The sequence below is a fragment of the Eptatretus burgeri genome, chromosome 1 (assembly GCF_056783735.1).
Source record: "Eptatretus burgeri isolate ZD-2024b chromosome 1, Ebu_testis_v1, whole genome shotgun sequence".
Lineage (NCBI taxonomy): Eukaryota > Metazoa > Chordata > Myxini > Myxiniformes > Myxinidae > Eptatretus > Eptatretus burgeri.
Window position 1 is genome coordinate 149,031,732 of NC_140961.1, and position 26,759 is coordinate 149,058,490.

The 26,759-nt window shown below is 43.5% G+C and overlaps 1 protein-coding gene across 1 annotated transcript in view; it reads left to right on the forward strand.

The window, feature by feature from the left end:
- The window catches only part of LOC147035725 (extracellular calcium-sensing receptor-like), a 30,888-nt gene extending 9,051 nt beyond the window's left edge, over positions 1 to 21,837 (forward strand). Inside the window, exons 2-3 of the mRNA XM_085898414.1 lie at positions 3,306 to 3,692; positions 21,332 to 21,837. Of these exons, the coding sequence (XP_085754540.1) occupies positions 3,374 to 3,692; positions 21,332 to 21,795 (783 nt within the window). The 5' untranslated portion in view covers positions 3,306 to 3,373 and the 3' untranslated portion in view covers positions 21,796 to 21,837. The remainder of the gene's footprint in view (positions 1 to 3,305; positions 3,693 to 21,331) is intronic.
- The last annotated feature ends 4,922 nt before the right edge of the window (positions 21,838 to 26,759 follow it).

Consider the following 26,759-nt stretch of genomic DNA (forward strand, 5'->3'; position numbering starts at 1 on the left):
CAATAAAAAATTAGCCGCGAAGAACTTCGAACAATGGAGCAAAGATGTCTCCTACCAGTGGACACGCGGACGCAAGGAGGATCCATCATAACCCACACCCTCCCCCTCACACTTACCTACGACTGCCAACACGAACAAACTACTACTAATACTGACACTAACACTGATACTGATACTGATACTGTTACTGCTGACATGGACATCGACTCAAAAAGGACTCGAAAACACTGTTGGTTTCCCCTTTTATGAACACCATTTTATATACCAATTCCCAAAATTGCTGGGAACACATCTTGATATGGCAGTTGTAAGTTAGAAACACGTTCATTTATTTTTTTTGTCGACCGGAAGACGTCATTGGAATACGTCAACATACGTCAATGTGTGTTGGGACTACGTAAAGAATTGGTTCAAGGCACGTCAAACATAAGTTAGAAATAAGTTTCCCGTAAAAAAGACATTACCGCGACGTGTTTCGACTTATGAGTAGCTTACAAGTAGCCTTTGTGGACGTGTGTAAGCATCTGCATATCGTGTGTACAACTTATCCCCATCGCATGTGGAACGTGTGTCATACGCCAAGTACGTCGTAAAATTTTGAACATGTTTAAAATTTATTGACGTACTCCACTTACTACGACGTATGATAGTGTACTTTAGCATTTTACTCACGTATACCAAACTTACTCATACCGTATTTGACGTGCCCCAACGTTTTAGACACATTTTTCTTAGGTCGGCATATGCATAGCAAGATCGCCAAGGTGTGACTGCGATGTTGACACTTCCATTTCTACGGCAGGTATGATTCGAATCGTTGTGCGTCAGCCTTTTAATAGGCTATGTCACGACATCGTTGGCGATGCGTGCAACGCGCTATGCCTAAGTTAGACTATCGTTGGGCATCGGTTGTGTAGGCCGACAACAGGTTCAGCATTCGTTGGTATAAGTTATCTATAACACAAAGAAACGTTCTATGTCCATTACTAATGCGTTATACATAAGACCAAGTCGCTATGAATACGTCCGAATCTTAAAAAAAAAAACATCAAAAGTTCAACGTAAGCCAGCGTTTTACATAAATTTTAATATGTTGCCATCTCTGGCTCCAACGTCAAGGTGTGACCGGGCCTTAACACAAAAACACTTTATCATAAAGAAATTGTTGCGATCTGTATCAGGTCAAGGTATATTGTTGAACTGGTCAAAAATAATGCAAATTAAGACCCCATCGACTCTCGGGGATAGCGAGAAGGTGTCTAAGGGTAAAATTAAATGATAAAGGACAAAATTAAATATCGCCATTAATTATCTTCAAAAGGGGTGTTTTAATTAATCGAAACACAATTTTGATTCCGCACTCCCTTGGAGTTCCCTTTGTATGTATGCAAAGTTTCAGGCTGCTCGGTTTCATGGTTTTGGAGTTACAGAGGAGACACACACGCACACACACACACACACACACACACACACACACACACACACACACACACACACACACACACACACACACACACTCATATATGAGTGCAGTTAAAAGAAATTCGATTTAAAAAAAAAGAAATATAAGAAAACTGTCGGCAATATAAATTATCATTCAGGTGAAAATGCTGTCTGATTAGTTTTTGTAAACTGCACTTAAAGGTTGTTCAGGTAAAATCGAAAAGTTTAATCAGAATTTGTTTTCATTTTCTTGAAAGATGCTTCATGGTGTCAGTGTGAAAAAAAACTAGAACAAGGTCGGTAAATGCATGTCCGAGAAATGCTTGAGGATGTGTTTGAAACCGTTGTTTTTTCTTACAACTAAAATGGCCGCCAGTCTACCAGTTGGTTATCTTTGATTGAATCGCAAAACAAAAGGATGTGCATATGTGTACCATCATGTGTTTTCTTTTTGCAAAGCACGAATAAAATTGGTCCATACATGTCCGTGACATGATTGCTGATGCATGCACGCATGCACATATTCATGCACGGACACAAAAATTGAGACCAAATCCATAAGCCCCCATTTCGGACAAGTCCAAAGGGAGTTAACAAACTGAATAGTAAATATGCAATATCGTCTCTGTTTATATCTTGAAATGTTTCATTACTGATGCATAGTCTGCTGGAAATGTTCCAGCCCTACAGAGGGAGTGGACCAGTAATTCTGGGAATCTTCACTCAGACAGTAATTAGTGCAGGAAATGGTCTCCTTGAAAAGGAAGTAGCAGCAGAAATAGAAGTTAGCTTTAATCGAGAATTAGACACCTCAAAGCATTGGAGATGGAGGTAACATGGACATTGGCAGGATGAGTACATAGATTGGTTATGGATGGGAGACAGCATGTACCTACAGTAATTGTTATGACTGTGTGAGGGTTTTGGCAAAAGGTTAATGAACTGTCATTGTTTCATCATTCATCACCTGATATCACTCTTCACCTTGCACACCACTCGCCTGAAATATTATATAAACGAGATAGTTAATTGAACAACTTAACCCACACAGTATTGAGAAAAATATATGGGAAGTTATAGGAGCAGCAAATTTTATTTGTTGTGATGATGTAAGATGCCTTAAAATGTTGTCCAAGTTCTGCTGAATGGAAGGTTTTTGAAAGTGCTAAGAAAGCAATTTGTCTTCTGCACTGGTAAAGTCTATAATTCAATTGAAATAAAAAAAAAATGAAATTTGTAGGAAAACAACTTTTTTCAGAAGACCACCGCCATTGTTCCAGCGTTTTTGACACCACCTTGATTAACACATTACATTAGTTATTTGTGCCTGTTGTTTGTGTCCTTCATGACCTTTTAAAATCATTAAATTTACAGTTGGGATTGATTTTCAATTTTATTTGATCCCGACGCAGTCATGCAGACAAAGTAAAAAAAATTACCAGACTCCTCTCTGCACATTTACAATCACAATGAGAATCTGTACAATTTACCAAATTCAGTGACAAAGAATTACTAAACTGCAGGTTTGTTAGTGAAATGGTCACCTCCTGTGTTGACATTCCTTGTATATCTATTTATATTGTTGTGCATTCTTGCTACATGTATTTAAGATTGAAATTATATAAACCCCAGAATTCCTGTCCCCATCCCTCTTCAGAAACTATCACTTAATATCCATTTATACCCTTTTCCATCTCTTCCTTTAACTCTGATACGTTTTCAAGATTCTTCAATATTCTCTAAATCTTCACGATGATTTCATCTTTGCTTGGTTTGAAAATATTCATTTTGAAAATTTTTCTCCCTCAGTTGTGATTGTGGGATCATTAGCAGTGTTTAACTTTCTTGTTTCGTTTGAATAGATTCCCCAGAATGCTTCCGATGTTCCACTTACTATTGGTCCAATGAAGATAAAAATGGCTGCGTGCCCATGCCTGAAGATTTCCTTGCGTTCACGAACCCTGTAGCCTTGGTTATTGTGAGCTTCACTTCACTGGGCATTGTGATTATAGCAATTGTGGGAATTATCCTGTTTCATGGTAGAGATTCACATGTGATGAAGGAAACTGATGGACGTGTTGTTATGCTTTTCCTCTTCGCTCTCACGCTCTCTCTTTTGAGCTCTTTGATATCCATTGGAGCTCCATTTGATAAGAAATGCCGGATATGTGATCCACTGGTTTGTGTGTGTCTCACATTTCCTATTTCGTGTGTATTGATCAAGGCGTGGAAATTTCAAACACCTTCAGGTGAGCAATTTACTTATTTCATTGAATTTGTTCAACAATGAATTTGCAAAATGTTTCAAGCTGTTATAAAAATGTACTTCTAAAGCGATCAGTGTATAGCAGTTATCTATTGGAACGTGATATTACCTGAAGTATTTCTTGACTTTAGTCAGTAAACACACTTCAGGGTGTCATGTAGAAACTGGTATCCATAATCTTTATTCGTGTATTTGCGTTCCATACATCCATTAGATTATTTCACAAGCTCAGCATCAAAGGATATTACAATGAGCATGAGCAGTTACTTTTCACAGGAAGCAACACGCTTCCCTCCAAGTATGGGAGTTCGTTCGTTCAATCCCAGGCTGTCATCCCAAAAACTTTAAAAATTCAATGTGATGATTTCTTGCTTGAAGTTCAGCAGTTAATAAGTTAAAAGTTCGGACAATCCACTTAGGTTGACATCCATGGAGAGGAGGAAATTCCTCTTTGGAAATGCTCTGATGAATGCGGTGAGAAAAGCGGTGCCATTGTGGTGTCGTTACACGTCCCGCAAATACCAGGGAAGTTATGCCACTTCCCCGAAGCTCAGTTGCTGTGCTTGTCTCGTCTAACATTCTTGTGTTCTGTTATATATGTGTGTGTGTGTGTGTGTGTGTGTGTGTGTGTGTGTGTGTGTGTGTGTGTATGTGTATGTTTGTGTGTGTGTGTGTGTGTGTGTGTATGTGTATGTTTGTGTGTGTGTGTGTGTGTGTGTGTGTGTGTGTGTGTGTGTGTGTGTGTGTGTGTATCATCACCACAAGCCTTAAAATCATAAAAGAAAACAAGAAATCCTGTGACTCCAGTGAATTAATTTGATTGTGGCTGGCAATGCACCGACCACTCGTGGATGGGAGGGCAACAACCTCACAGTAAATGCAATGCAGTGACGGCAGCTATCTATCGTCCATTATAATAAATGTCAGTGTGAGTCAGTGGTCTCTTCAATAACTCCAAAACCATGAGACCGAGCAGCCTCAAACTTTGCATGCATATGAAAGGAACTCCAAAGAAGTGTAAGAATGAAAACTGGGTGTTTGGGTAAATTGAATACACTCATTCTGAAGATCATTTAGGGGGTGCTCATTACAAAAAAAACCCACATAATAAACCTCACAGGGATGGTGGTGCACGATCTTGGTCAGCCCTCTGTCAGCTCACTGGGTTCTTCAAAGTCTGCTCAACAATGCCTTGATTTGGAACAGGCCGCAAAAATTTCTTCCAGATAAAGCGCTCAAATCATTTTTCACTTTGCTCACTCATATAATCGAATATCTGTTGTTCATATCTGTGAATCGCTGTATACTTCACTTTTGGAAGTGCTAGGTCAGGTATGGGAGCATGTGCCAGAACAGTGCGTTGCTGCGTCCACTTTCCGCCGGTACTCCAGGGGCCTCCATCTGGCCATCCCCCAGGCAGATGCCAGGCCCATCCCCATCTCCTTGAGATGATGGTCAACCTGCTGCAACCACGAGGCACGTGATAGGCCCACTGGCCTCCTCCACTCATGAGACTCCCTCGCTGAGAGAATCTGATGAGCAGGATCAGCGTCAGGAAAACGAGCCACATGTCCATACAGCCGCAACTGACGCTCACGGACTATGCAGGTAACAAATCTCATCCGAGTCTCTCTCAGCAACCGCTCGTTGGACACAAAATCTGACCAGCGATAGCCAAGGATTCTCCGAAGAGACCTGGTACCAAAGCAATTGTATCCGTCTCAGATCCCTGGTCAGAGTCCAAGTCTCGCATCCATAGAGCAAGACTGGAAGTACCAAGGACCTGAAGACTCGGACTTTCGTCCTCCCGCACAGGTAACGGCAGCGCCACACCCCAGGATCTAGTGAATCCATGACTCCCCAGGCCCGACCCAGACGTCTATTGACTTGTGACTCACAGCCAGCAGAGACATGAATATCACTGCCTGGGTAAGTGAATCTCTCCACGACCTCAATATCCTCACCACAAACAGACACAGACAGGACAGCAGCATCCAAGATGTCACCAAAAGCCTGGATCTTAGTTTTGACCCAAGAAACCCGTAATCCCAGCGGCTCCGACTCCTCATTCAGCACTTCGAGGGCCCCCAAAAGGATGTCTAAAGTCTCCGCAAAGATGACTGCATCATCTGCAAAATCGAGGTCCGAGATCTTGACATTCCCAAGCGATGCACCGCAGCTTGATCTCTCCGAAATCCTCCCTAAAATCCAGTCTATACAAGTGCATAAAAGTGTGGGAGCCAGTAAACACCCCTGACGAACTCCAGTAACAACTGTAAATAAGTCATAGATGGTATCACCACACTTCACAGCACGCTCAGTACCAGAGTAGAGTTCAGACATCAGATTCATCAGTTTTGGTGGCACCCCACGAAGACCAAGAATCCTCCAGAGGACATCCCGATTCACTGAATCGAACGCTTTACAGAGATCAACATAGGCTGCAAGCAGCCCCTTCCGAAACTCTCATCTGCGTTCGGTGAGGACATGAAGAGCAAGGATACGGTCAATCGTTGACCTCTTTGGTGTAAAGCCTGACTGCTCTGGACGCTGGTGCTCAAGCAGATGGTGGCGAACCCGATCAAGAATTATCTGAGCAAAGACCTTGCCCGGCACTGAGAGCAGCTTCACCCCTAAGTAGTTGTTGCAGTCTTGTCGATCACCCTTCCCTTTCCAGAGAGGAACAACAAGGCCCCTCTTCCAATCAGTTGGGATGATGCCTGTGTTCCAGGCAGAGCACAAAACTGCATGCAATGACACGAGTGCAGCATTTCCACCAGCCTTGAGAAGTTCAGCATGGATGCCACAGATCCCTGGAGCTTTGCCCCGTTTCAACTGGTTCACCGCAGCCCGTGTTTCCACAAGCGAAGGTGGACCACAGTTGATTCGATGGTCAGCAACAGGGATTGTAACACCCTTGACGTCCAACTCAATACATGGGGGATCAGGCTGGTACAACCGCTCAAAGTAACCGGCCCAGCGGGCCTTCACTTCAGACTCCTCTGTCAAGAGCCTACCACACTCTGCCCTAACTTCAGTGCTCCGAGGGATGGGCTTGGATGAACGCAATGCGCGAATTCCCATGTATGTGGGACGAGAATCACCTGTCCACAGGTGATGCTCTACCCCCTCACAAATTCCTCGCACAGAGGCCTCCTTGTCCACCCTCAGTGCATGTAGTTTTACACCTCAGCTCCCTGAACAGTTCAGCTCTGCCATTCAGCCTGGCCCTGCGACTCTGGTCAATGGTATCCAATGTCCCTTGAGAGACAAAATTCTTCTTTGCCCTGCGGTGAGTTTCAAGACATCCACCGGCAACATCAAGGACGGTGGTATTGAAGACACTCCACAACTCTTCAGGACCCCTCAAAGCACCCAGAACCCCTAAGTATCCACTCAGCCTGTTCGCAAACTCCTCAGCTCCTCTCTCATCCCTGAGCTTGCCAACATCCAGCCTAGGCTGGAATGGTACCATTCTCCACGATTTAAGGTGCAGCTTTAGAGTTGCTACAACAAGCCTGTGGTCAGTATTGAGGAACTGTGCACTCCGGTAGACCCAGCAGTTCTGGATCATCCTCCAACGACCATCAATGTGGACATGGTCAATCTCCTTTGCCACACCACCAGTGTTGGGATACCAAGTCCAGCGATGAGCTTGTGGGCGCTGAAACCATGAACCAGCCACCCTAAGTCCATGACTTCTTGCAAAGTCAAGGAACTTAGTGCTATTCTGGTTCATAGTTCCTCACCCATGGGGATCAACACACACCTCATAACCATCCCTATCAGTTCCAGTCGATGCATTGAAATCCCCCAATACGAGAACTGTATCTCGTCTGGGGCACTGATCAACCACAGACTCGAGCGTGGCGTAGAATGCATCATTCACGGTGAGATCACTCGCCTCAGTCGGAGCATAAACAGAGACCAGGGAAATGACACCTAAGAAGTGACGAATCCTTAATCTCATGATGCGCTCGTTGAGCGGTGTTACCTCAATTATCATTGGGGTCAGCTTATTGGACACAGCTACAGCAACTCCTCGCGTATGGTAACCATCAGTGCCACCAGACCAATGGTAGGTGTAACCACCCACCATTATCTCGCCGCAATCCGGTCTCCGAACCTCAGAGAGAGCTGCAATCCCGATGTCCAAACGGTTGAGCTCAGATGATAACAGAGACAGGTGATCATCCTCTCTTCGGGATAGGACATTCCAGGCACCGACCCAAAGGGTTAACCCAAGGAGACCGCCGTCTGGTGGACGACACCTAAGCACCACTCCGACACACTCTCCCGCAATCTGACCCAGGGATGTCACCCCATGGTTTCCCTCCTATCATCAAAAATTGGGGGTCCCGAAGGCTTTGCCCCAATCCCGTCATCCGGTGAGCTGCCCTGCGAAGGGAAGCTGCACAGGAGGTACTCCCATGGACTGGGTTTTCAGATTTTTTTTGCGTTTTTGTGTTTTGCGGAATGAAGGGTTTTACGGTGGCCGGAGTGCAAATCCTGCCACCAACCTCCTAATAAAAAAGTAACCCAACTGCAGGAGGACGTCCACAGACACAGTTGGGCACTAGATATGGATGGCCGTTGGCTCACAAGGAGCTCCTCCGCCCTTTGATGTGCTACAAGTTTTATAATTAGGAGCTTGGAGTGATTTCATGTATTTTATGATGTTTTCCATGATGGACTGTCAGGGATTAATTCCATTCTGTAATTGAAGTAGGATTTCAGATTTGAGGATTGAATGTCATGGACTAAATTAGTTTCAAAATCTGGAGTAAAATCTGAAAATTTAAAGAAATTCGCGATGTTTTTGTTTGCGCTGGTGTGTCTCATGAACAATCAGTTTGCTGTTGCTTGCCAAGCCAGCCGTTCCTTATCAACTCTCATTGGAGTGCTTTCTGGAGTGATTAAGCCACTTTGCAGGCGCTCCAATGGCTGCTTGGATGGTGGATTGCAAGCCATGGTGATACACGGCAAAGTGCCTGCACTGTCAATCTGCACTGTCCCTATGTTAAACACAATTTTAAAAAGCACATCAATCGATGCGCAAAGTTCAGCCCCACCCATTTGCATTGGGCACCTCGGTGTCATGTGGTGCCAAGCCTTCCTCTCCTTATTAAACAATGTTTGTAAGCCATGGCGAGACAGGAGAAAGCTCTGCAATTGACTTTTTTTTTATCAAAGCTGTGTCTTTTTTGAAAATATAATTCCAAATTGACATTGATGACAAAGTTAAGGTGATAATGTAAATGAAGTACAGATATAAACATGTGTTTTGTTGTCTTGTTTATATCTGATAAATGTTTAATATGTAACCTTCAACCTTGGAGTGGTCATGCTGAGCATCTCCCAGAGTTAGACCTCCTGATGGAGTACTGAAGATATTATTCGGGGAGAGTTGTTTCCAAAACCCAAGCTCATTGCAAATGCTGCAGAGAATGTAATATCAGACAATGGAACAGCAGGTGGGAACTCATTCATGAATTCAGCATTCATTCCTTCGACCTCATGTTCACTCTTTGAGATTTGAGTATAATTTTGTGTTCATGAACAACTGTGGAATTTACTGTGAATCCACTTTCCATCTTTCCATCTTTCCATCTCTCCATCCCATCCATTCCTTCCTTCCTCCATTCCTTCCCTTTATCCATCTCTTCCCCACATCTCTTTGTTTGTCCTCATTCCCCACCCTCCTTCCTCTCCTTCCTCCTTCTCTCACCCCTCTTCTAACTTTCATGAAGTGATAAACAATGGGAGGTTGTGATAGGTCCACATCGGTGGTTGTGCTTTGGTTTGTAATTCTTTATGTTGTGCTATGGTGTTTGTGTTGCATTTTGAGCCTGGAGTATCGGAGAGTGTACGGGTTGGGTGGATGGGTACTTTTTTGCCAGTCCGTGCTGCTGCTGGGTTCAATTCCTTGGTTGGAGTGTTGGATTTTGGTTTGGGTTGAGAGATACTAGGACTTTTCACATTTTAGTTGTAAAACGTGTGCTGAAATTAAAAAAACCAAGAACACTAGCATCCTTGGACGTTTATGAGCATTTCAGCTAAAAATTGATAGGCTCGAGAATCTCTTTGCCTGAGCTGGGTTTCAAGGTTTGGACCACAGGGTTGGGCTTGATGACTGGTCCGGCTGCTGGAAGAAAGTTCGTTTGTCCGGATTGTATGTTCTTTGGCACTACAGGTGTCTCCGGGTGGTGTTTTGTGTGACACCCTTGGAGCATTCCAGTCCCAGAGGGCACTCAGGTTTGCAGTCATAGATTGAGTCACATACCTCAAGGGAACCCAATGTTATCATCTCTTTAAAAATGGTACGTGGTGTTTGAATGTGATGGGTGGTTTTGCTATCTTGTTTGAACATATTGTTTTAACACACCCCAATTTCATTCAATCCTGTCCTTATGCTGGCAAAAGGGACCATCCCCCACCCCCCTTTACTCATTCCCCCGAGGAAAAGCAAATTAACCACCCCCCCCCCCAATCTTCCCCTCATTCCACGACCAACGCATCACCTCGAGACAGACCTCCTGTTTTAATGTTAAATTCTAACACAAGGACAGAACCACCTCTTTCAATTTATGAGATTGGTGCAATTTGACACCTTATATATGATAGAATTTTCCACAATGGCCTCTCACAGGTAAATTAAAGTATTTAATCGAAACATGATTTGGAATTTGAGGAACGGATCTCATGGATTAAATAAGTGTCAATTTGGAATGAAATCTGATTCTTCAAATAAATAAAGATTCTTATAACTAAGCAGACATACCTATATACATTATGCAAGCAAGGATGTGGTCCCTCCTCTATAAATACACAAGTAAATGTGAAATTTCCAAAGCATTAAACTTAACTTTTTTTGCTGTTTGGAGAAATATACTGAGTGAAGAAAAGATTAAGGAATGTGCCGAAATTAACCAGCTTCATTGAGCTGGTTTCATCGAGTGCAATGGAAACAAGTCTGAAGACGACAATGGTTCACGAGCGGTATTTGACGATGTAGATTGTTTCAGAAGTCAAGGATGAGACAATGTGATAATTTTTGACCAAGTTATAATTAATCGTAGTGGCCTTCAACAAACAGCTGCAAAATGTCGAAAACCCGGTTTCGTTCAATAACTTTCAAAATTTGACCTTTGCACAACCTTTAAAGGTCACAGAACAATGTTGTGGACATTACAATAAGGAAACAGGATATGTCCTATAGCTTATTGGAGTTAGTTTGTGGAAGAAGGTCGAAAACCAGGTTTGATTCCCACATCTTTGAAAATTTGACCTTTGTGTCCTTTAAAGGTCAAACGTCAAGGATTATGACCTTAGGTGCAAAACTTCCTCTGGAACATTACAGGAACAATATAATGTAATATAGGCTATATAGCATTTCACACTCCTCGGATTATCCATACTTTGATGAAATCAGCGTAAAAACAAACTTGAAGGGGGCGCCACGGGCAAGGTGTTCGAGATAGAGCAAAATGGTTTGAAGACTTTAGGTGGGGAGTGACCTCAAGATTATGTATTAAAAATATTGTCATCCTCGCTCTCAAAGTTTGGGCGGTTGTATGATTTTTACGTCAAAATTCCCAATTTTCTAAGATTTTGACCTTGTAACCTCGACCTTGGGACGAAAATGAAAAATCGGACAACGATAAGTTTTAGATTATGCATTTTGCTATTCAAATAGCGAAGAACCCATTCCATTCAGTAAATTCCCTTGGAGAAGATAGATTTTTAATCCGACTACCTCCTAAAAATGGCTATTTTTTGGGCGTTGCTTCACCCACAATGGGCATCGTACGTCCTCATCCAGGCAAACACAACTAGACATTGATATCGAACACATAACTAAGTTTCATCAAGATCAGATCAAAGTCCACAGAGTTATGCTCTGGACAGATGGACACACATGCACACAGACAGAAACAGAGACAGACACTCAGACATAACGAATATAGTGGTCACTCTGGCTGGCGCTCGTGAACCAATAACTTAATTATGTGCGATAAAAATAATTGTCAGTGGGATCGCCGCCTGGGCAGCTACGACTACGTTCTTCATGGGGAATCTCTGGCGTTTGGAAGGCAAAATAAATTACATCAAAGATCAAATTAAAACGCCAAACGATTAACATAAAAGGAGGATTATTGTGAGTAAACAAACTGATTGGGGTGTGTAAATTGACTGATTGGAGTTTGTAAATCAACGGATTAGGGTGAGTAAATCAACAGATTGGGGTGAGTCGTGTGTTTGACAAAAGTAATTGTGGCTCCAGGATCTTGTGACTCATGATTGATAAGCTACCCTGAATGCAGCGCTCTCGAGGAGTGAACATGGCCCTTGTGATGAAGTTTGTTTGTGGTGATTGTACCAGCTAGAATATACATTTGGTGATTGGGATGGCTGGTTTAAAGTTGCCAGCTCCACCTCCCTTCTTTGCAGCTTTTCTGACATACTTGGAAGCTACGGACCAAGACAGTATGGATGTCACAGACATTTGTAAGCAAGTGATCTTGATTCACTGCTTGGGCACTGAGGGGCAGCGTGTGTTTGCTCAGTGAACACCCAACACTTCCACATTTGGAAATGTGGAGAGTGCACTTGAGGGCAACTTTGGGCCAAAAACGAGCATGATGATTGAGCCATATAAATTCCTACAGCATGACCAGGGAAACAGCAAACCTGTCCCACAAAACGTTGCTTCATTTCTGGCTGCTACCTGTAATTTTTGGTTTTTAACAGAGGAATTCCTCAGAGATCAGTTCAGAGAAAAGATTTCCATTCCTAGGGTTCAGGAACAGTTGCAGATGAAGGATGATCAACCCGCATTAGAGAGGGCTACAGCCCTGGCTATCCAAATAGTCAGCCATGATGAATTATATGATGGAGTCAGGTTTAATATGAACCATTTTGCACAAGTATGCAGGTCAACAAAGAAGTGGACATCATCCATTCATCAGGTTGATGAACCAAGTACTTCTGATGTTGAAAGATAACACATGGTGGACACCATTGCAGACAAAATGCCTTTCTGTCCTCAGCAAGGGGGCAAGTTCAAGAATTGTGACTCTGATATCACGTGGATTTCGGTATCACGACTCATTGATGAAGGAGCAAAATCTCCATTGTGAGTGATAATCTCTACCACAAGTACTTTTCATCTTATCCACTCAACACTTCCTGATCTCCACTTCAAGCCTACAAAGATTCCATGATTCGGCTGTTGGGAACGATAACTGTTCCTGTGACCTCCAAGCTCCAATATATCATGCTCAACAATTTCACCTTTTATATTGCAAAAGGTTCAACCTAATGGGTGTTAATCTGTTCGACAAGTGTGGGTTAAAACTTTCCATCATGACGGTTGCACACATCCACATGATTGCAGGCAAAAACAATGCATAGAAACACATGCACCCTTCCCTGTTTATTGGGTCCGGGGAGTGTAAGTAGTGTCAAAAGGGAGGGTTTGACACAGTAATGTGTCCCATTTCTCAAAGTCGCAATTGGGTGGCTGGTTTTTACATCTGACTTGGCAGTGACTGGTGGGGAGCTTGGCGCTCTGGGAGAGGGTGTCATTGGTGCCATTTTTTGGCTGACAGTGGAGCTGTTTGCAAGGACAGTGAGCTGAGCCTTTTTGAAGCAGATTTCGCATCTTTTATCTTTCTCATGCTGGCTATATGACACAGGCTGGACAGTGTCGTCTGGAATCTCTCAACCAGGTCGTGCCAGATCGAAGTCTCTGAGTTCCCTGTCCCACGGAGGAGGAGCAGGGAACACTGTGGTCAGGAGCAGGGAACGCAAATGAGGACATCTGCACTGGCTGAGCATGTGAGTCCAGTTATGGTGATTCCAAGTGAAGAAGAGTCAGATCTTGAACTGGAACAAGAACCACAGCCTTTGCCGATTCTAGAACCACAGCCTTTGCTGATTTGAGAACCACAGCCTTTACTGATTCCAGAACCCAGCATTATAGAAGCACTCAATCTGTTGATAGAGAGCTCATGCCAGAAGAACAGAGCATTGAGTACTGAACTGCAGTCATTCATGAACTAAGCCCAAAATGTGATGAAATGCAAACAGAAAGAAAAGGAACAGGGAATTTGAGCAGAGAAGCGAGAGCAAGAGCTGCATGAGGCCAAAACACAACTCAACTCTCATCGCAGGCAGCTGAGCAGATGAGCATAACAGCACAAGGTCAGGTGTTGGCGTTCATGTTAAACATAGTGGCTGTTTGTATGGCTTTTGTATATCGTGGATGGAGAAGTGCGGTTGCCAGTGTCCATGCATGCCTGGGAATTGACCTCATGCTGGTTATGGTTCGGCCAGTCATGGCCTTGTTCCGCCCTCAGCCTGGCACGCCCAGGAGATGCAGTTTTGTCTGGGTCCACTGGGCTGTGGCATGTCTGCCTGTATTATGGCTCTGGCCACGGTTATCCTGCAGGGGAATATAGGCATCGATTGGGACAGGATGAGAGAACTCCAGGTTACCAGATCCTGAAGGAGAATGCAGGTTTGTGGAAGTAGATGAGTTAAATGTGGATTTACCAGATCCCAGAGGATGATGTAGGCATCGATCGGAGGTCAATGAGAGAAATCTCTATGTAACAGATCCCGGAGGAGGATGTAGGCTTCAGGCAGTGAATGAGAGAAATTTGGGTCTGTCAGACATTGGAGGAGGTTGTAGGCTTCTGGGAGTGGATGAGAGAAATTTGAGTCTACCGGATCCTGAAGGGGGATGCAGACAGAGATCCTGATGCCTCTCGCAAGAATGTGAGTCATTACAGTTCTTGTGGCTGATCTGATTCTCTGACATCTCCTCATCGAGGGGTCTGCTTGAAGTCTACGACTGCAACTAATCATTCGTAAAATTTTGGAATAATCGGCAAATTTCGAAGAAAAAACAAGAGTTTGGAATCCAGGGAGATTGAAAGCAACGAATCCACAGGGGTGAATTAGAAGGTGTGAAGTAAACTAGAAAGGGGTTGGAGTAGTATCAAAAGGGAGGCTTTGATGCAGTAATGTGTGCCATTTCTCAGTCGCAAAATTTGCTCACTTACGCTCACTCAAATTTTTCCTTTTCAAACTGGAATACTTTACTTCGATAAACACATCCCTTTTGACACTACCTCCATGCCGGGGGCTGTGGCATTGTCGTCATTTCACATTATCATTTCCTCAATCAAATTGAGTAGTCAAATAGACATCCTATCAATATTTGTTTAATTTTGGGGAATAACTTAACTATTTCATCAACTTAAAAAATGTGGTGGCCATCCATCAATGCACCCAATCCCATTTTTATTATCCCTTGTGTTGGATTAATGGTTCGGGTGGTGGGCTTGGGATCCGAGGGTCTTGAGTTCAAATCCCGCTAAGCTGTTGAATTAATACCAGGTGGGGTTAACTCGGCCTGTCATCCTTCCGAGGTCAGCAAAATGTGTGCCAGCATGCTGGTATGCCAGCACACGAGATTTCTCAATATCTTCTGAAACTCAAACTAAAGCAAGAATGTTATCAACATACCGATTGTTCACAATGGGGGAATCGACCCCTTTCTGACCAGTCAGTTTCTGCATTTCATGATAGCATACAAATATATCTACAAACGCTAGGCCTAATGGAGAACCCATGGCCACACCATCCGTTTGAACATACATCATGTTGTTAAAACTGAATTCCACCTCCCTTGTTGCTGTGTTCATTAATTTCACGAAGACATGTTCCGAGATCATCAGTTGTTCCAGATCGGTGTGATACAGCAAATGTACGCATATCTCAATCGTATCCATCAATGGTGCATTCGTGAACAAGCTTTTAATATCAAAGGATGCCATTATGTTGTCCTTACTTGTCGGTGTTGTAGCGCGAATTTATTCTCCAAGTCTGAAGGAATCCTCAATCACGAAATGAAATAGTGAATCCAATACTGGTTGCAGTACCTCTACCAACCACTTGGGAAGTTCATGTTGTGCCAATCGCACCATGGACAGTGTCACTCTAAGAGGGATTTTCTCCTTGTGAATCTTCTGCAGGCCCTACATTCTTGGACGTTGGGCTCCAACAGGTTTAATTCTGTCGTACGCCTCCTTTGATAGTTCTCCACATTTGAGAAGCTGTAACAGTCCTTTGACGATCTGACCTTCCACCTGCGGTGTGCGATAATGTTCCATGACACTGCCAAGATATTTAAATTTGTTTTCATCTTTCAGGATGTCCATCATCTTGTCGATGCAATCAATCTTATTCATGATTACAACTCCAGTGCATTTATTTGGTTTGTAGATGTGAATGGCAGCATTCCTCCTCAATCCTTGTATTGACAAGAGAGTATCCCATGTGAAAATCTGCGACGTCATTCGGGATTCCACAGTACGCATGTGCACCCAATCTCATCCAGAGTAAACATCCACTCCACTTTAGTGCTGTGCTTCATTTTAGATCTTACAATGCACTTTGTGATAAAGCCTGGGACCACGTTGTGCTGCAGACAAGCCGGGAGAAAACTCTCGGATAACTTGCCCTTTATGACACTTACCATTAAACCGAACCAAGCCATTAAGCTGCTCGACTTGACATTGTGAGTACCGTTATTTTAGATAAATAAACAGATGTTTGGTACCACAGGTACCATCCCCCAGGCAGATGCCAGGCCCATCCCCATCTCCTTGAGATGATGGTCAACCTGTTGCAACCATGAGGCACGTGGTCGACCCACTGGCCTCCTCCACTCATGAGACTCCCTCGCTGAGAGAATCTGGTGAGCAGGATCAGCATCAGGAAAACGAGCCACATGTCCATACAGCCGCAACTGACGCTCACGGACTATGCAGGTAACAAACCTCATCCGAGTTTCTCTTAGCAACCGCTCGTTGGACACAAAATCCGACCAGCGATAGCCAAGGATTCTCCGAAGAGACCTGGTACCAAAGGAATTAAGTCTCCGTCTCAGATCCTTGGTCAGAGTCCAAGTCTCGCACCCATAGAGCAAGACTGGAAGTACCAAGGACCTGAAGACTCGGACTTTCGACCTCCCGCACAGGTACCGGCAGTGCCACACCCCATGATCCAGTGAATCCATGACTCACCAGGCCCGACCCAGACGTCTATTGACCTCTGACTCGCAGCCAGCAGAGACATGAATATCACTGCCAAGGTAAGTGAATCTCTCCACGACCTCAACATCCTCACCACAAACGGACACAGACAGGACAGCAGCATCCAAGATGTCACCGAAAGCCTGGATCTTAGTTTTGACCCAAGAAACCCGTAATCCCAATGGCTCCGACTCCTCATTCAGCACCTCGAGGGCCCCCAATAGGATGTCTAACGTCTCCGCAAAGATGACTGCATCATCTGCAAAGTCAAGGTCCGAGATCTTGACATTCCCAAATGACGCACCGCAACTTGATCTCTCCACATCCTCCCTAGAATCCACTCCATACAAGTGCTGAAAAGTGTGGGGGCAAGTACACATCCCTGAGGAACTCCAGTAACAACTGGAAATAAGTCAGAGATGGTACCACCACACTTCACAGCACTCTCAGTACCAGAGTAGAGTTCAGACATCAGATCAATCAGTTTTGGTGGCACCCCACGAAGACCAAGAATCCTCCAGAGGACATCCCGATTCACTGAATCCAACGCTTTACAGAGATCAACATAGGCTGCAAGCAGCCCCTTCCGAAACTCTCATCTGCGTTCGGTGAGAACACGAAGTGCAAGGATACGGTCAATCATTGACCTCTTTGGTGTAAAGCCTGACTGCTCTGGACGCTGGTGCTCAACCAGATGGTGGCGAACCCTATCGAGAATTATCCGAGCAAAGACCTTGCCCGGCACTGAGAGCAGCGTCACCCCTCGGTAGTTGTTGCAATCTTGGCGATCACCCTTCCCTTTCCAGAGAGGGACAACAAGGCCCCTCTTCCAGTCAGTTGGGATTATGCCTGTGTTCTGCATGTAATGACACGAGTGCAGCATTTCCACCAGCCTTGAGAAGTTCGGCATGGATGCCACAGATCCCTGGAGCTTTGCCCCGTTTCAACTGGTTCACCGCAGCCCATGTTTCCACAAGCGTAGGTGGACCACAGTTGATTCGAGGGTCAGCAACAGGGATTGTAACACCCTTGACGTCCAACTCGACAGTTGGGGGATCAGCCTGGTACAACCGCTCAAAGTAACCGGCCCAGCGGGCCTTCACTTCAGACTCCTCTGTCAAGAGCCAACCACTCTCTGCTCGAAATGTGGTGCTCCGAGGGATGGGCTTGGATGAACGTAATGCGCGAATTCCCCTGTAACGGGACGAGAATCACCTGTCCACAGGTGATGCTCTACCCCCTCACAGATTCCTCGCACATAGGCCTCCTTGTCCACCCTCAGTGCACGTCCAGTTTTACGCCTCAGCTCCCTGAACAGCTCAGCTCTGCCATTCAGCCTGGCCCTGCGACTCTGGTCAATGGTATCCAGTGTCCCTTGAGAGACAAAATTCTTCTTTGCCCTGCGTTGAGCTCCAAGGCATCCACCGGCAACATCAAGCACGGTGGTCGTGAAGGCACTCCACAACTCTTCAGGACCCCCCAAAGCACCCAGACCCCCAAGTGTCCACTCAGCCTGTTCGCAAACTCCTCAGCTACTCTCTCATCCCTGAGCTTGGCAACATCCAGCCTCGGCTGGGATGGTACCATTCTCCAGGATTTAAGGTGCAGCTTTAGAGTTGCTACAACAAGCCTGTGGTCAAAAAAAATTGAGGACCTGAGCACTCCGGTAGACCCACTGCAGTTCTGGATCATCCTCCAACGACCGTCAAAAGGACTGTCACGACAGACATGGTCAATCTCTTTGCCACACCGCCAGCGTTGGAATACCAAGTCCAGCGATGAGCATTGGACGTTCGGATTAACTCTGACGTCATTACGGTTTAACCTATCAGTGTCTACCATATAGAGACTTGCGTATTTCAGCACACGCCTTCACTTCCTCCTTCACTTTCTGCAATCTTACCCTGAAGAGTGCAGCACAAAAAGCTTCAGTCACTATTATGTCGTGTTTGTTTGTATCCATATTGAAGTTCTGTAGTACCAAACATCTTTTGATTTGGTTCTGTATAAAACAACAAATAATGAATTAGTTTAAACATAACTCACCTTTCCTCTTGTGAAAAAGATTCATCTGCAAGGTCAGAATACTCCTCAATTGACATTCTCTGAATAAAACAAGCCAAACTTTGTGTTCTAAAATAAATAAGAGGAGAGGAGGAGATTGAGACCATACTCTTTGCAGAGCATAAGTGCCTCGAAGCAGTCTCCTTGGCTGTTGGGCACAAGCTAAGCAGTCTCACCACTCCAACACAGTATACCAGCATGTCAGCACTCATTTTGCTGATTTTGGAAGGATGACAGGTCGAGTTAACCCCACCTGGTATTAATGCAACAGGTGAGCGGGATTTGTACTCAGTACCCTATGATCCACAGCCCACCACCCTAACCATTGAGCCAACACCAGGCATAATAAATTTGACAAGTTCATGAAATTACAGAAATGAAAAAAAACAATTTTTTTGGGGGGGCGTGTCTCTCTCTCTCTCAAAAGAAGGAATGTGCATTTCCATCTCCTGACCAGCATTTTTGTCTCATGCAAGACAAAGCTGACCTACAAAGCTGACTAAGACAAAGACCTATTCTGTAAAACTCGTTTCTCGATCAGGCTGGCTGATTTTAACAGAGAAAAGATAACAAAACCAAGTTTTCAAAGAGTTTCAAAAAAATGAATACAATAATATGTTATAAACATCATTTATATACAGAGGAAGTAAATAAGAAGGCATTTGTGGCTTTTGATGATAAGAGGTTATTTTTGAAAATGGGATTGGCAGCCTCCCTTACGGATATATATATATATATATATATATATATATATATATATATATATATATATATATATATATATATATATATATATATTGGAAGAATAAATTAGTTGTTGGGGGGTTTCAGTTGGCTTCCACTGCCTTTTTTAATTGATGAATGAATTAAGTCATTCCCCAGAATAAAACAAATATAGATAGAATCTCTATTTGATGACTCAATTTGGTGAAAGAAACATGAAAGGAAGGAGAAGCCGCAGCCCGTGCCATGTGAATAGTGTCAAAAGGGAGGTATTCAATGCAGTAATGTGTTCCAGTTTGAAAAGGAGAAAAGTGAGTGAGCGTAAGCGAGTGAATATTGTGACTTTTAGAAATGGGGCACATTACTGCATAAATTCCTCCCTTTGGACTCTACTGAGATGTGCACTAATAAATATAGCATGAATCTTTATAAAACAGCTGCGTGAGATGGGGGTGAAAAATATTTGGCTCTCGAATTTAGAAAGCACGTTGGTGCAGCAAACGCTTCAGACATCGGGTGTTATCAAATATATTTTACTTTGAAACTCACAAGGAGAAAAATGTAACCTTTGTAAAGCAAATTGGAAACCCAAATGCTTTAGAAACAGTCGTGAGGACAAAGGAAATCCTGATAAAACCTCCATGAGATATAGGATGAAACATTGCCACCATGGCACCCGTAACAGGCTTTGCATGCCCACACACCCACAAAGAGTCCCTCCAGATCCCAATCTACCCGTATGCACCTAGTACGTGTGCGCTGTATAAGTCTCTCTACCTGGGAGTAATGGTCAAATGTACATCCCAAACGAGACAACAACTGTGCAACTATGGACTGTTGGGCACTCGGTAACTGGCTGAAGCAGACAAGAAAGCACTGCAACGGAAAGCTTGCTTTCACAAGCGATTTCCAATTGCCATCGATAAAACTATGCACTCGGAAATGCCGAAGCAATGTCCAAATTGGACAAATGAACACTTTTCTAGGAGTCGGAGCTGCTTCTAAGTTCGATTCTGGAGCTTAAATTTTGTAATTCAGCTTAGTACATGAGATTCCCGAGGTTATCACATGTGCAGAAATGAAATATAGCCAAGAACGCTGGTGTATAAGAGCATTGCAATATACCCAGTGATTTATGGCTATGATGAACAGGCATTTAATGAAATGAGTGACTAAAGTGAAAATAAATAATTATCAGGAAGAAATTGTTGTGGCCTGTTCTAGGTCAAGGCTTGCTTGAGCAGGCCAAAAAAACATGGCGGCTTCAGATCCTATCGAGGTTACCCAGGGAACTCATTAAGACACCATCGAGAGTGTTGACCAAGGATGTGCATGATAAAGGATATAATTAATGATGGCTGTTAATTATCTTCAAAAGGGGTGCTTTAATTAACCCAAACACCCAATTTTCAGTCATGCACTTCCTTGGATTTTCTTCAAATGGAAGCAAAGTTTCAGGCTTCTAAGTTTCATGGTTTTGGAGTTATGGAGGACACAAACAAACTCACACACAAACACACACAAACACACACACACACACGCTGACATTTATTAGTATAGAGGTCCTTTGCTTGTTTCAGGAAAATACCCTGTCATCAATCCATGCATCACACATTTATTGTTTTCATGAAAAGTATCTCTGTGTGAATGCTTTTTGTTGTTTTCTCAATTCTGTGACATCTGCGTACGGTTTACATGCTTATTATTATTTCTCTTACTTTCTCCACAGTTGGCACATTGTTAAAGTTTAAGTTACTTGATGATCAGTTCATGGTGATAATTTGCCTGATACCACAAATAACATTTTGCCTTCTGTGGGCTTTTGTTGGGAAACCAAGGCTCGTACGTAACACAGAGATCCGTCCCAATACGGTAACGTTAGAATGTGGAGGAACATCAACGGCATGGCCAGTCGGTTCCCTTTCATATCTCGTTTTTCTTGCTATTTCCTGCTACGCTCTTGCTTTCAAGGCACAGAAGTTGGAGTTTGTTCATAAGGAACCAAAGTTCATTACTTTCAGCATGACTGTTTGCCTCCTCGTGTGCCTGGCCTTTGTTCCAGCTTACAACAGCACAGAAGGAACATTCAATGTCATAACAAAAATATTTGCTGTCGTCGTTACGTCGTTTGGACTGTTGGGATGTATCATGTTTCCAAAATGCTACATGGTCTTCATTAAAAGTGATGATTAGATTGTGGGACTTTTTATCATATGTGTTCTTTTTTACATCTATAGGAAGAAAAATATTTTTGACGAAAAGCAATGAATTCATTCATTGTTGTTTTTCTCACTTTTTGACTTGTCAAAATCAGATGTCCGAAATTACTGAATATTATCATTTCTGTTATTCAAAACAATAAATTAGTTTCTTCACTGATCATTCAATCTTTCTGTTTTAGTCATTGCTTATATCTCAATTAAACTTAAAAGAGAAATAATCCTTGATATGAATTATTTGAATGTGGAAATTTTCCTCATATTTAGTGTTGCCTTATTACCCCTCAAATGCGAAGCAAAAATTGGGGTTAAGCAATTGGACCTTTTCCGACCTTTTATATTCTTTGGGACTTTTAAGACCATGTAAACCCCCCTTAGATTTATACCCTCTTAACCCCGTCAGACATTTAGACCAAGTAGACCCTGTCTGGACTCCTTCGACTTTGAAAGCCCCGATATATTATAAACCCATTAGATCTGTAACTACTGTTGAAACATACCCTTTAGACCTTTAGACCCTTTAAAGAATTTTGGACCCTCTTCGACCACTTCAATCCATTGACCTTATGGACATGCTCATAGACCCCTTGATCCTCTGGTGTGCCATCTGTGCACCCGATGTGTGCTTTCTCTCCACAGAGTTTCAGAGCTTCTTTGCACTGCGTGTTCTGCTGTGTCCTTCTTTTCAGCTCCTCTTTTTATATAATGCCTTTTGTCCATCATTCACTGTGCCGTGTTTCAAACATTGCGCTTCTGTTCTGCTAATCCCATCATTATTTGAGTTAGAATGGAATATAAAAATGAGTTCAACATGAAAAATAAAAAATTGTCAGCGTTAACTCTTCGGCTACGAAATACGCATTGTGAAAATCTCTCACTAAATCACAAAAAGAGTCAAATCTAAAAATTCAATAAAAATTTAATAAAAAGCACATTGTAAAACCAATTTATTGAGGCGAGGTAAAAGTTCTTCTTGAAAATAATAATGACAGCATGCTGTCCAAACATCGAACAACTCTCCAAAGAAACTACAGAGGAGAAATCGAGCCAAACTCTAAGGGCACTCGGGAGAGTGCATACATAAGCCAAACAATGCCTGATCCAGTGGAACATATCAGGCCCAAAAAATTTTTGAATTATCATATATGCCATATATCGTTTTTGGTCCCATCTCTTCATGATGAAGAATCACTTTAAAAATTGAAAAAGTCTGTGATCTGGATATGGATTTGGAAATTCACCAACACTGAATACATTCTTCCTTGTCACATAACCAACCTGTCCACAAAGTTTCTGCGGAATCCGTCCAAAACTTTTTGAGATATTGTGCTACATATCATTTTTGGCCCAATCTCTCAATGTTGAACAATCACTGAAAAATTATAGTTGTCGGATCCATATCTGGATCTTAATCAAAATCAATCAGTTTCTCATTGTCAAACACCAAACCTGATCACCAATTTTCATTTGAATCCATCCACAACTTTTTGAGATATGCTGTACACAAAGAAACAAACATATACACAGGGTTGAAAACACAACCTCCTTCCACGTTATGTGGCAAAGGTAAATATGGGTAAGCTGACTCAATGTATTGAGGAAAATTTAATGGACCCTTTCATTGATACCAACTTAATAAACATCTGTTGCATCAGTCAATCAGCATTCCTGGCCCTGTTCATTTTCTAGTTTTCAGCTATCATCTCTCTGACTCTGGAAAATCCTCATTATCTCTTTGCTGATGACTCTACCCTCTGTCCTACCATCTGCCATCCCTCAGATTGGCCAAAGGCCGCTTCTTCGCTCTCTGCAGATCTGGATAAAATCACAAACTGGTCCAACACGTGGAACATGTCTTTCAATCCTGACAAATCTCACAATCTCATGATGTCTCTCAAAAAGGACCATTTAGAAAACCACCCCATCTACTTTCACAACAATCCTCCGGAAGAAGTCCTTTCATTCAAGCTTCTCGGTCTCACTATCTGCCATTATCTTTCCTGTGAAAGCCACATTTCCAACCTGGCCTCCAAAGCCAGTCCCCACTGGGAATCCTCCATCATGCAAAGTCCTTCCTTGGCCCACCTGAGCAACTGACCATTCCCTGGTCCATTTGAACTGACCTTTATGCAACAACAAGGAGATGGATGTAAGGGCTGCGCAAATGCAGTCCCTGATAATGCGGCTGCCTGCAGGGCAGTCCTTGCACACCCTTTCAGAGAGAGTCCTGGAGCACATGGTGAGGTTGGTATGACATGGGAATGCAAACAAAGGCATGGGCAGTTATGACAAACGGAGTCAAGGCAAAGGCAGGAAAAGCATGGCTTGGCAAGTGCAGACCAGGTAAGGTGCAGTGCAACAGATCGGCACATGAAGCTGGCTGGCCTCGGTGTGATCTCGTGAGGTGGGGGAGTGAGTGTGTTGGCATTGGCCGGTCCGAAGATGGGCTCGTACCTCCCCTACGGGCTCCCCGCAACCAATCGCCTATGCCTGTCATTATCCATACCCACCCCCATTAGCTTGAAACAAACTCAACAAAATTTAGACTTTTTATTCTTTTTATTTTTACTTTTTATTTATTTAAAATTTTATAATTATGCGTGTCCCTAACCCCCTTATCATCTTTCTTCGGCTAATCTGTCCAAACTATCTACTCCCAATACCTAAAATTCCTTTTTAGGAGATTGAGGAAGAGACGAGTGAATCTATCTCAAGGCCCAATGCAACCTCAGAATAGCTCCCACAGATTTCAGCAATTTTCGAAGGTGAGTCCAGTGGCCTATGGACAGCGAAGGGATGGATGGTGCAAAGGGGCACACGTTTCCTATCTATCCTAGCATTTATTAATCTTTATTCTATCCCCGGGGCTTTTCAACATGCCTGTCACTTTAAACTATCGGTTCTAGCAACCACGATTCCCTTCACCTCTGTTGGTGTTCGTTATTCAATTTGGGCCTGGCCCTCAAATTTTATCTCGTGCTTTTGCACAATTTCGTGGCTGGGCAGCGTGGCTCCATTGGCAGGGATACCCATCTGCCGAACTCGAACTTTGGCACCCCAGGGTCGCTGAGGCTGTCTCCAAGCCTACGTACTCCTTACAAACATGGGGAATGCCCTCTCTGGCATCTTCCCCGTCGATGCCCACGTGGCCTTCGTGCTGAGCAATCTCAGCCAACGTCACTCGCACACAAACCGCCCTGTGAAGCTTGCCACGCAGACGGAACTGGCTGTGTCATCCCCGAGACTCACTCCATGCGTCACGTCGGCCTATGTGCACATGGTCGCATGGGGCCACGTGCTTTCCAAATTCACACCATTCTCATCATCGCCATTTTAACCATCCACGTGATGGTCTCATTCCAAATATATTATTTTTTCGTCACAAATCTTCCTGGAGAGGAGGAGATTGGTCCATACTCTGTGCAGAGTGTTGGTCCTGCCGAAGCAGTCTCCTTGGAGAGTGGGTACAATCCTGGATGGGTCGCCACTCCAACACAGGATACCAGCAAACTGGCACTCATTTTGCTGACCTCGGAAGGATGACAGGCAGAGTCAACCACACCTGGTAATAATTCAACAGCTGAGGAGGATTTGAACTCAGGATCCTTGAATCCCAAGCCCGCCACCCCAACCATTATGCCAACACCAGGCATGTGGAGCCAATACTTGGCAAAAAGAAGTACCTTCATTGTGTTGTTGTTCAGGAAAAGTAAAATTGAAGCCACATTTGGAGCTATGACCACCATTGAAAGGTTTGCTGGGTGTACAATACAATGATTCACAACACTTCATCTCAATTTTTTTTTTTTTAAACGACAACTCCTGCTCCAAAATGACTTCATTTGGTGCTAACCAAATGAGAGAATTTGCCAATGCAGGCCATCATTCAAAGTGCAAGGTGAGGTACACCACCTTGCAGGATCATTTCAGCTTTTTCCATATGACCCTCCAAAATTCCTTCAGATTTATTTCATGTCAAATCTTCAAGAACATGCAAGGCAACATTACACAAACTTTCCTAACATTAAGGAAAAATCTAATTTCTCAATTACAACATATCCTGCTTGAAAATAATGCCCACATCAAAAGCTTCAGGAAATGGGTTTGGGACAGGTCTCACCTATGAACAAGGTGAGAAAACCTGAATACAAATTTGTAATGCATGCTGATAAGACTCCTTCTGGACTGCATCAAAGCGGATTCAATACACCAACAACAAATGAGTTGACATCCTCATGGTTGGTCATGAAAGGGGCACAAGGGAAATTGTTCTAGATAAGAGCAATGTAACACTCGGCTTAAATAAATCAGTGATACCAATTGGGCAGATGATGCACTCCAATACCCACTGTTGTTCTCAGATGGGGAATGTGGCTGCTACTTCCAGATATTGCAGCACAATATTCACATTGGCAAGTCAATACTTGGGATAAAAAAGTGTCTGCTCTGCAGCTACATGCATACAGAATGATGCATACATAACATGACGACAATATAATTTTACGGTCCAAACAAACACCTTGCCTATCAGTTTTTTTGTGGATATGCATGCCAAGATTGAATCAGAGAAACTGCTCTTCCTTTGAAACAACCAAAATAAACTTGGATCAGAGGAATATGTTCAACTGTGATATGAATGACGGCAACGCCAGCATTTTAGGATAATTGCTCATCTTGTCTTCCAGCTTCACAGGGGGCCCACGATACATGCATGGACGAACACAAGATACTATATGCTATGTGATGACACGCTGACGTCCTGATCTCATCACATTTACCTTCAACCCAAACTGGGATGAGATTGTGCAAGAACTTGTGCCACAACAGAAACCACATGATGCCCTGACCTTATTTTTTAGGTATTCCACCTCAAGCTGCAAAAGCTGATGATGCTCATAGACATCTGGTCTTTGGCTCATTGTGTTACCACATGTTCAC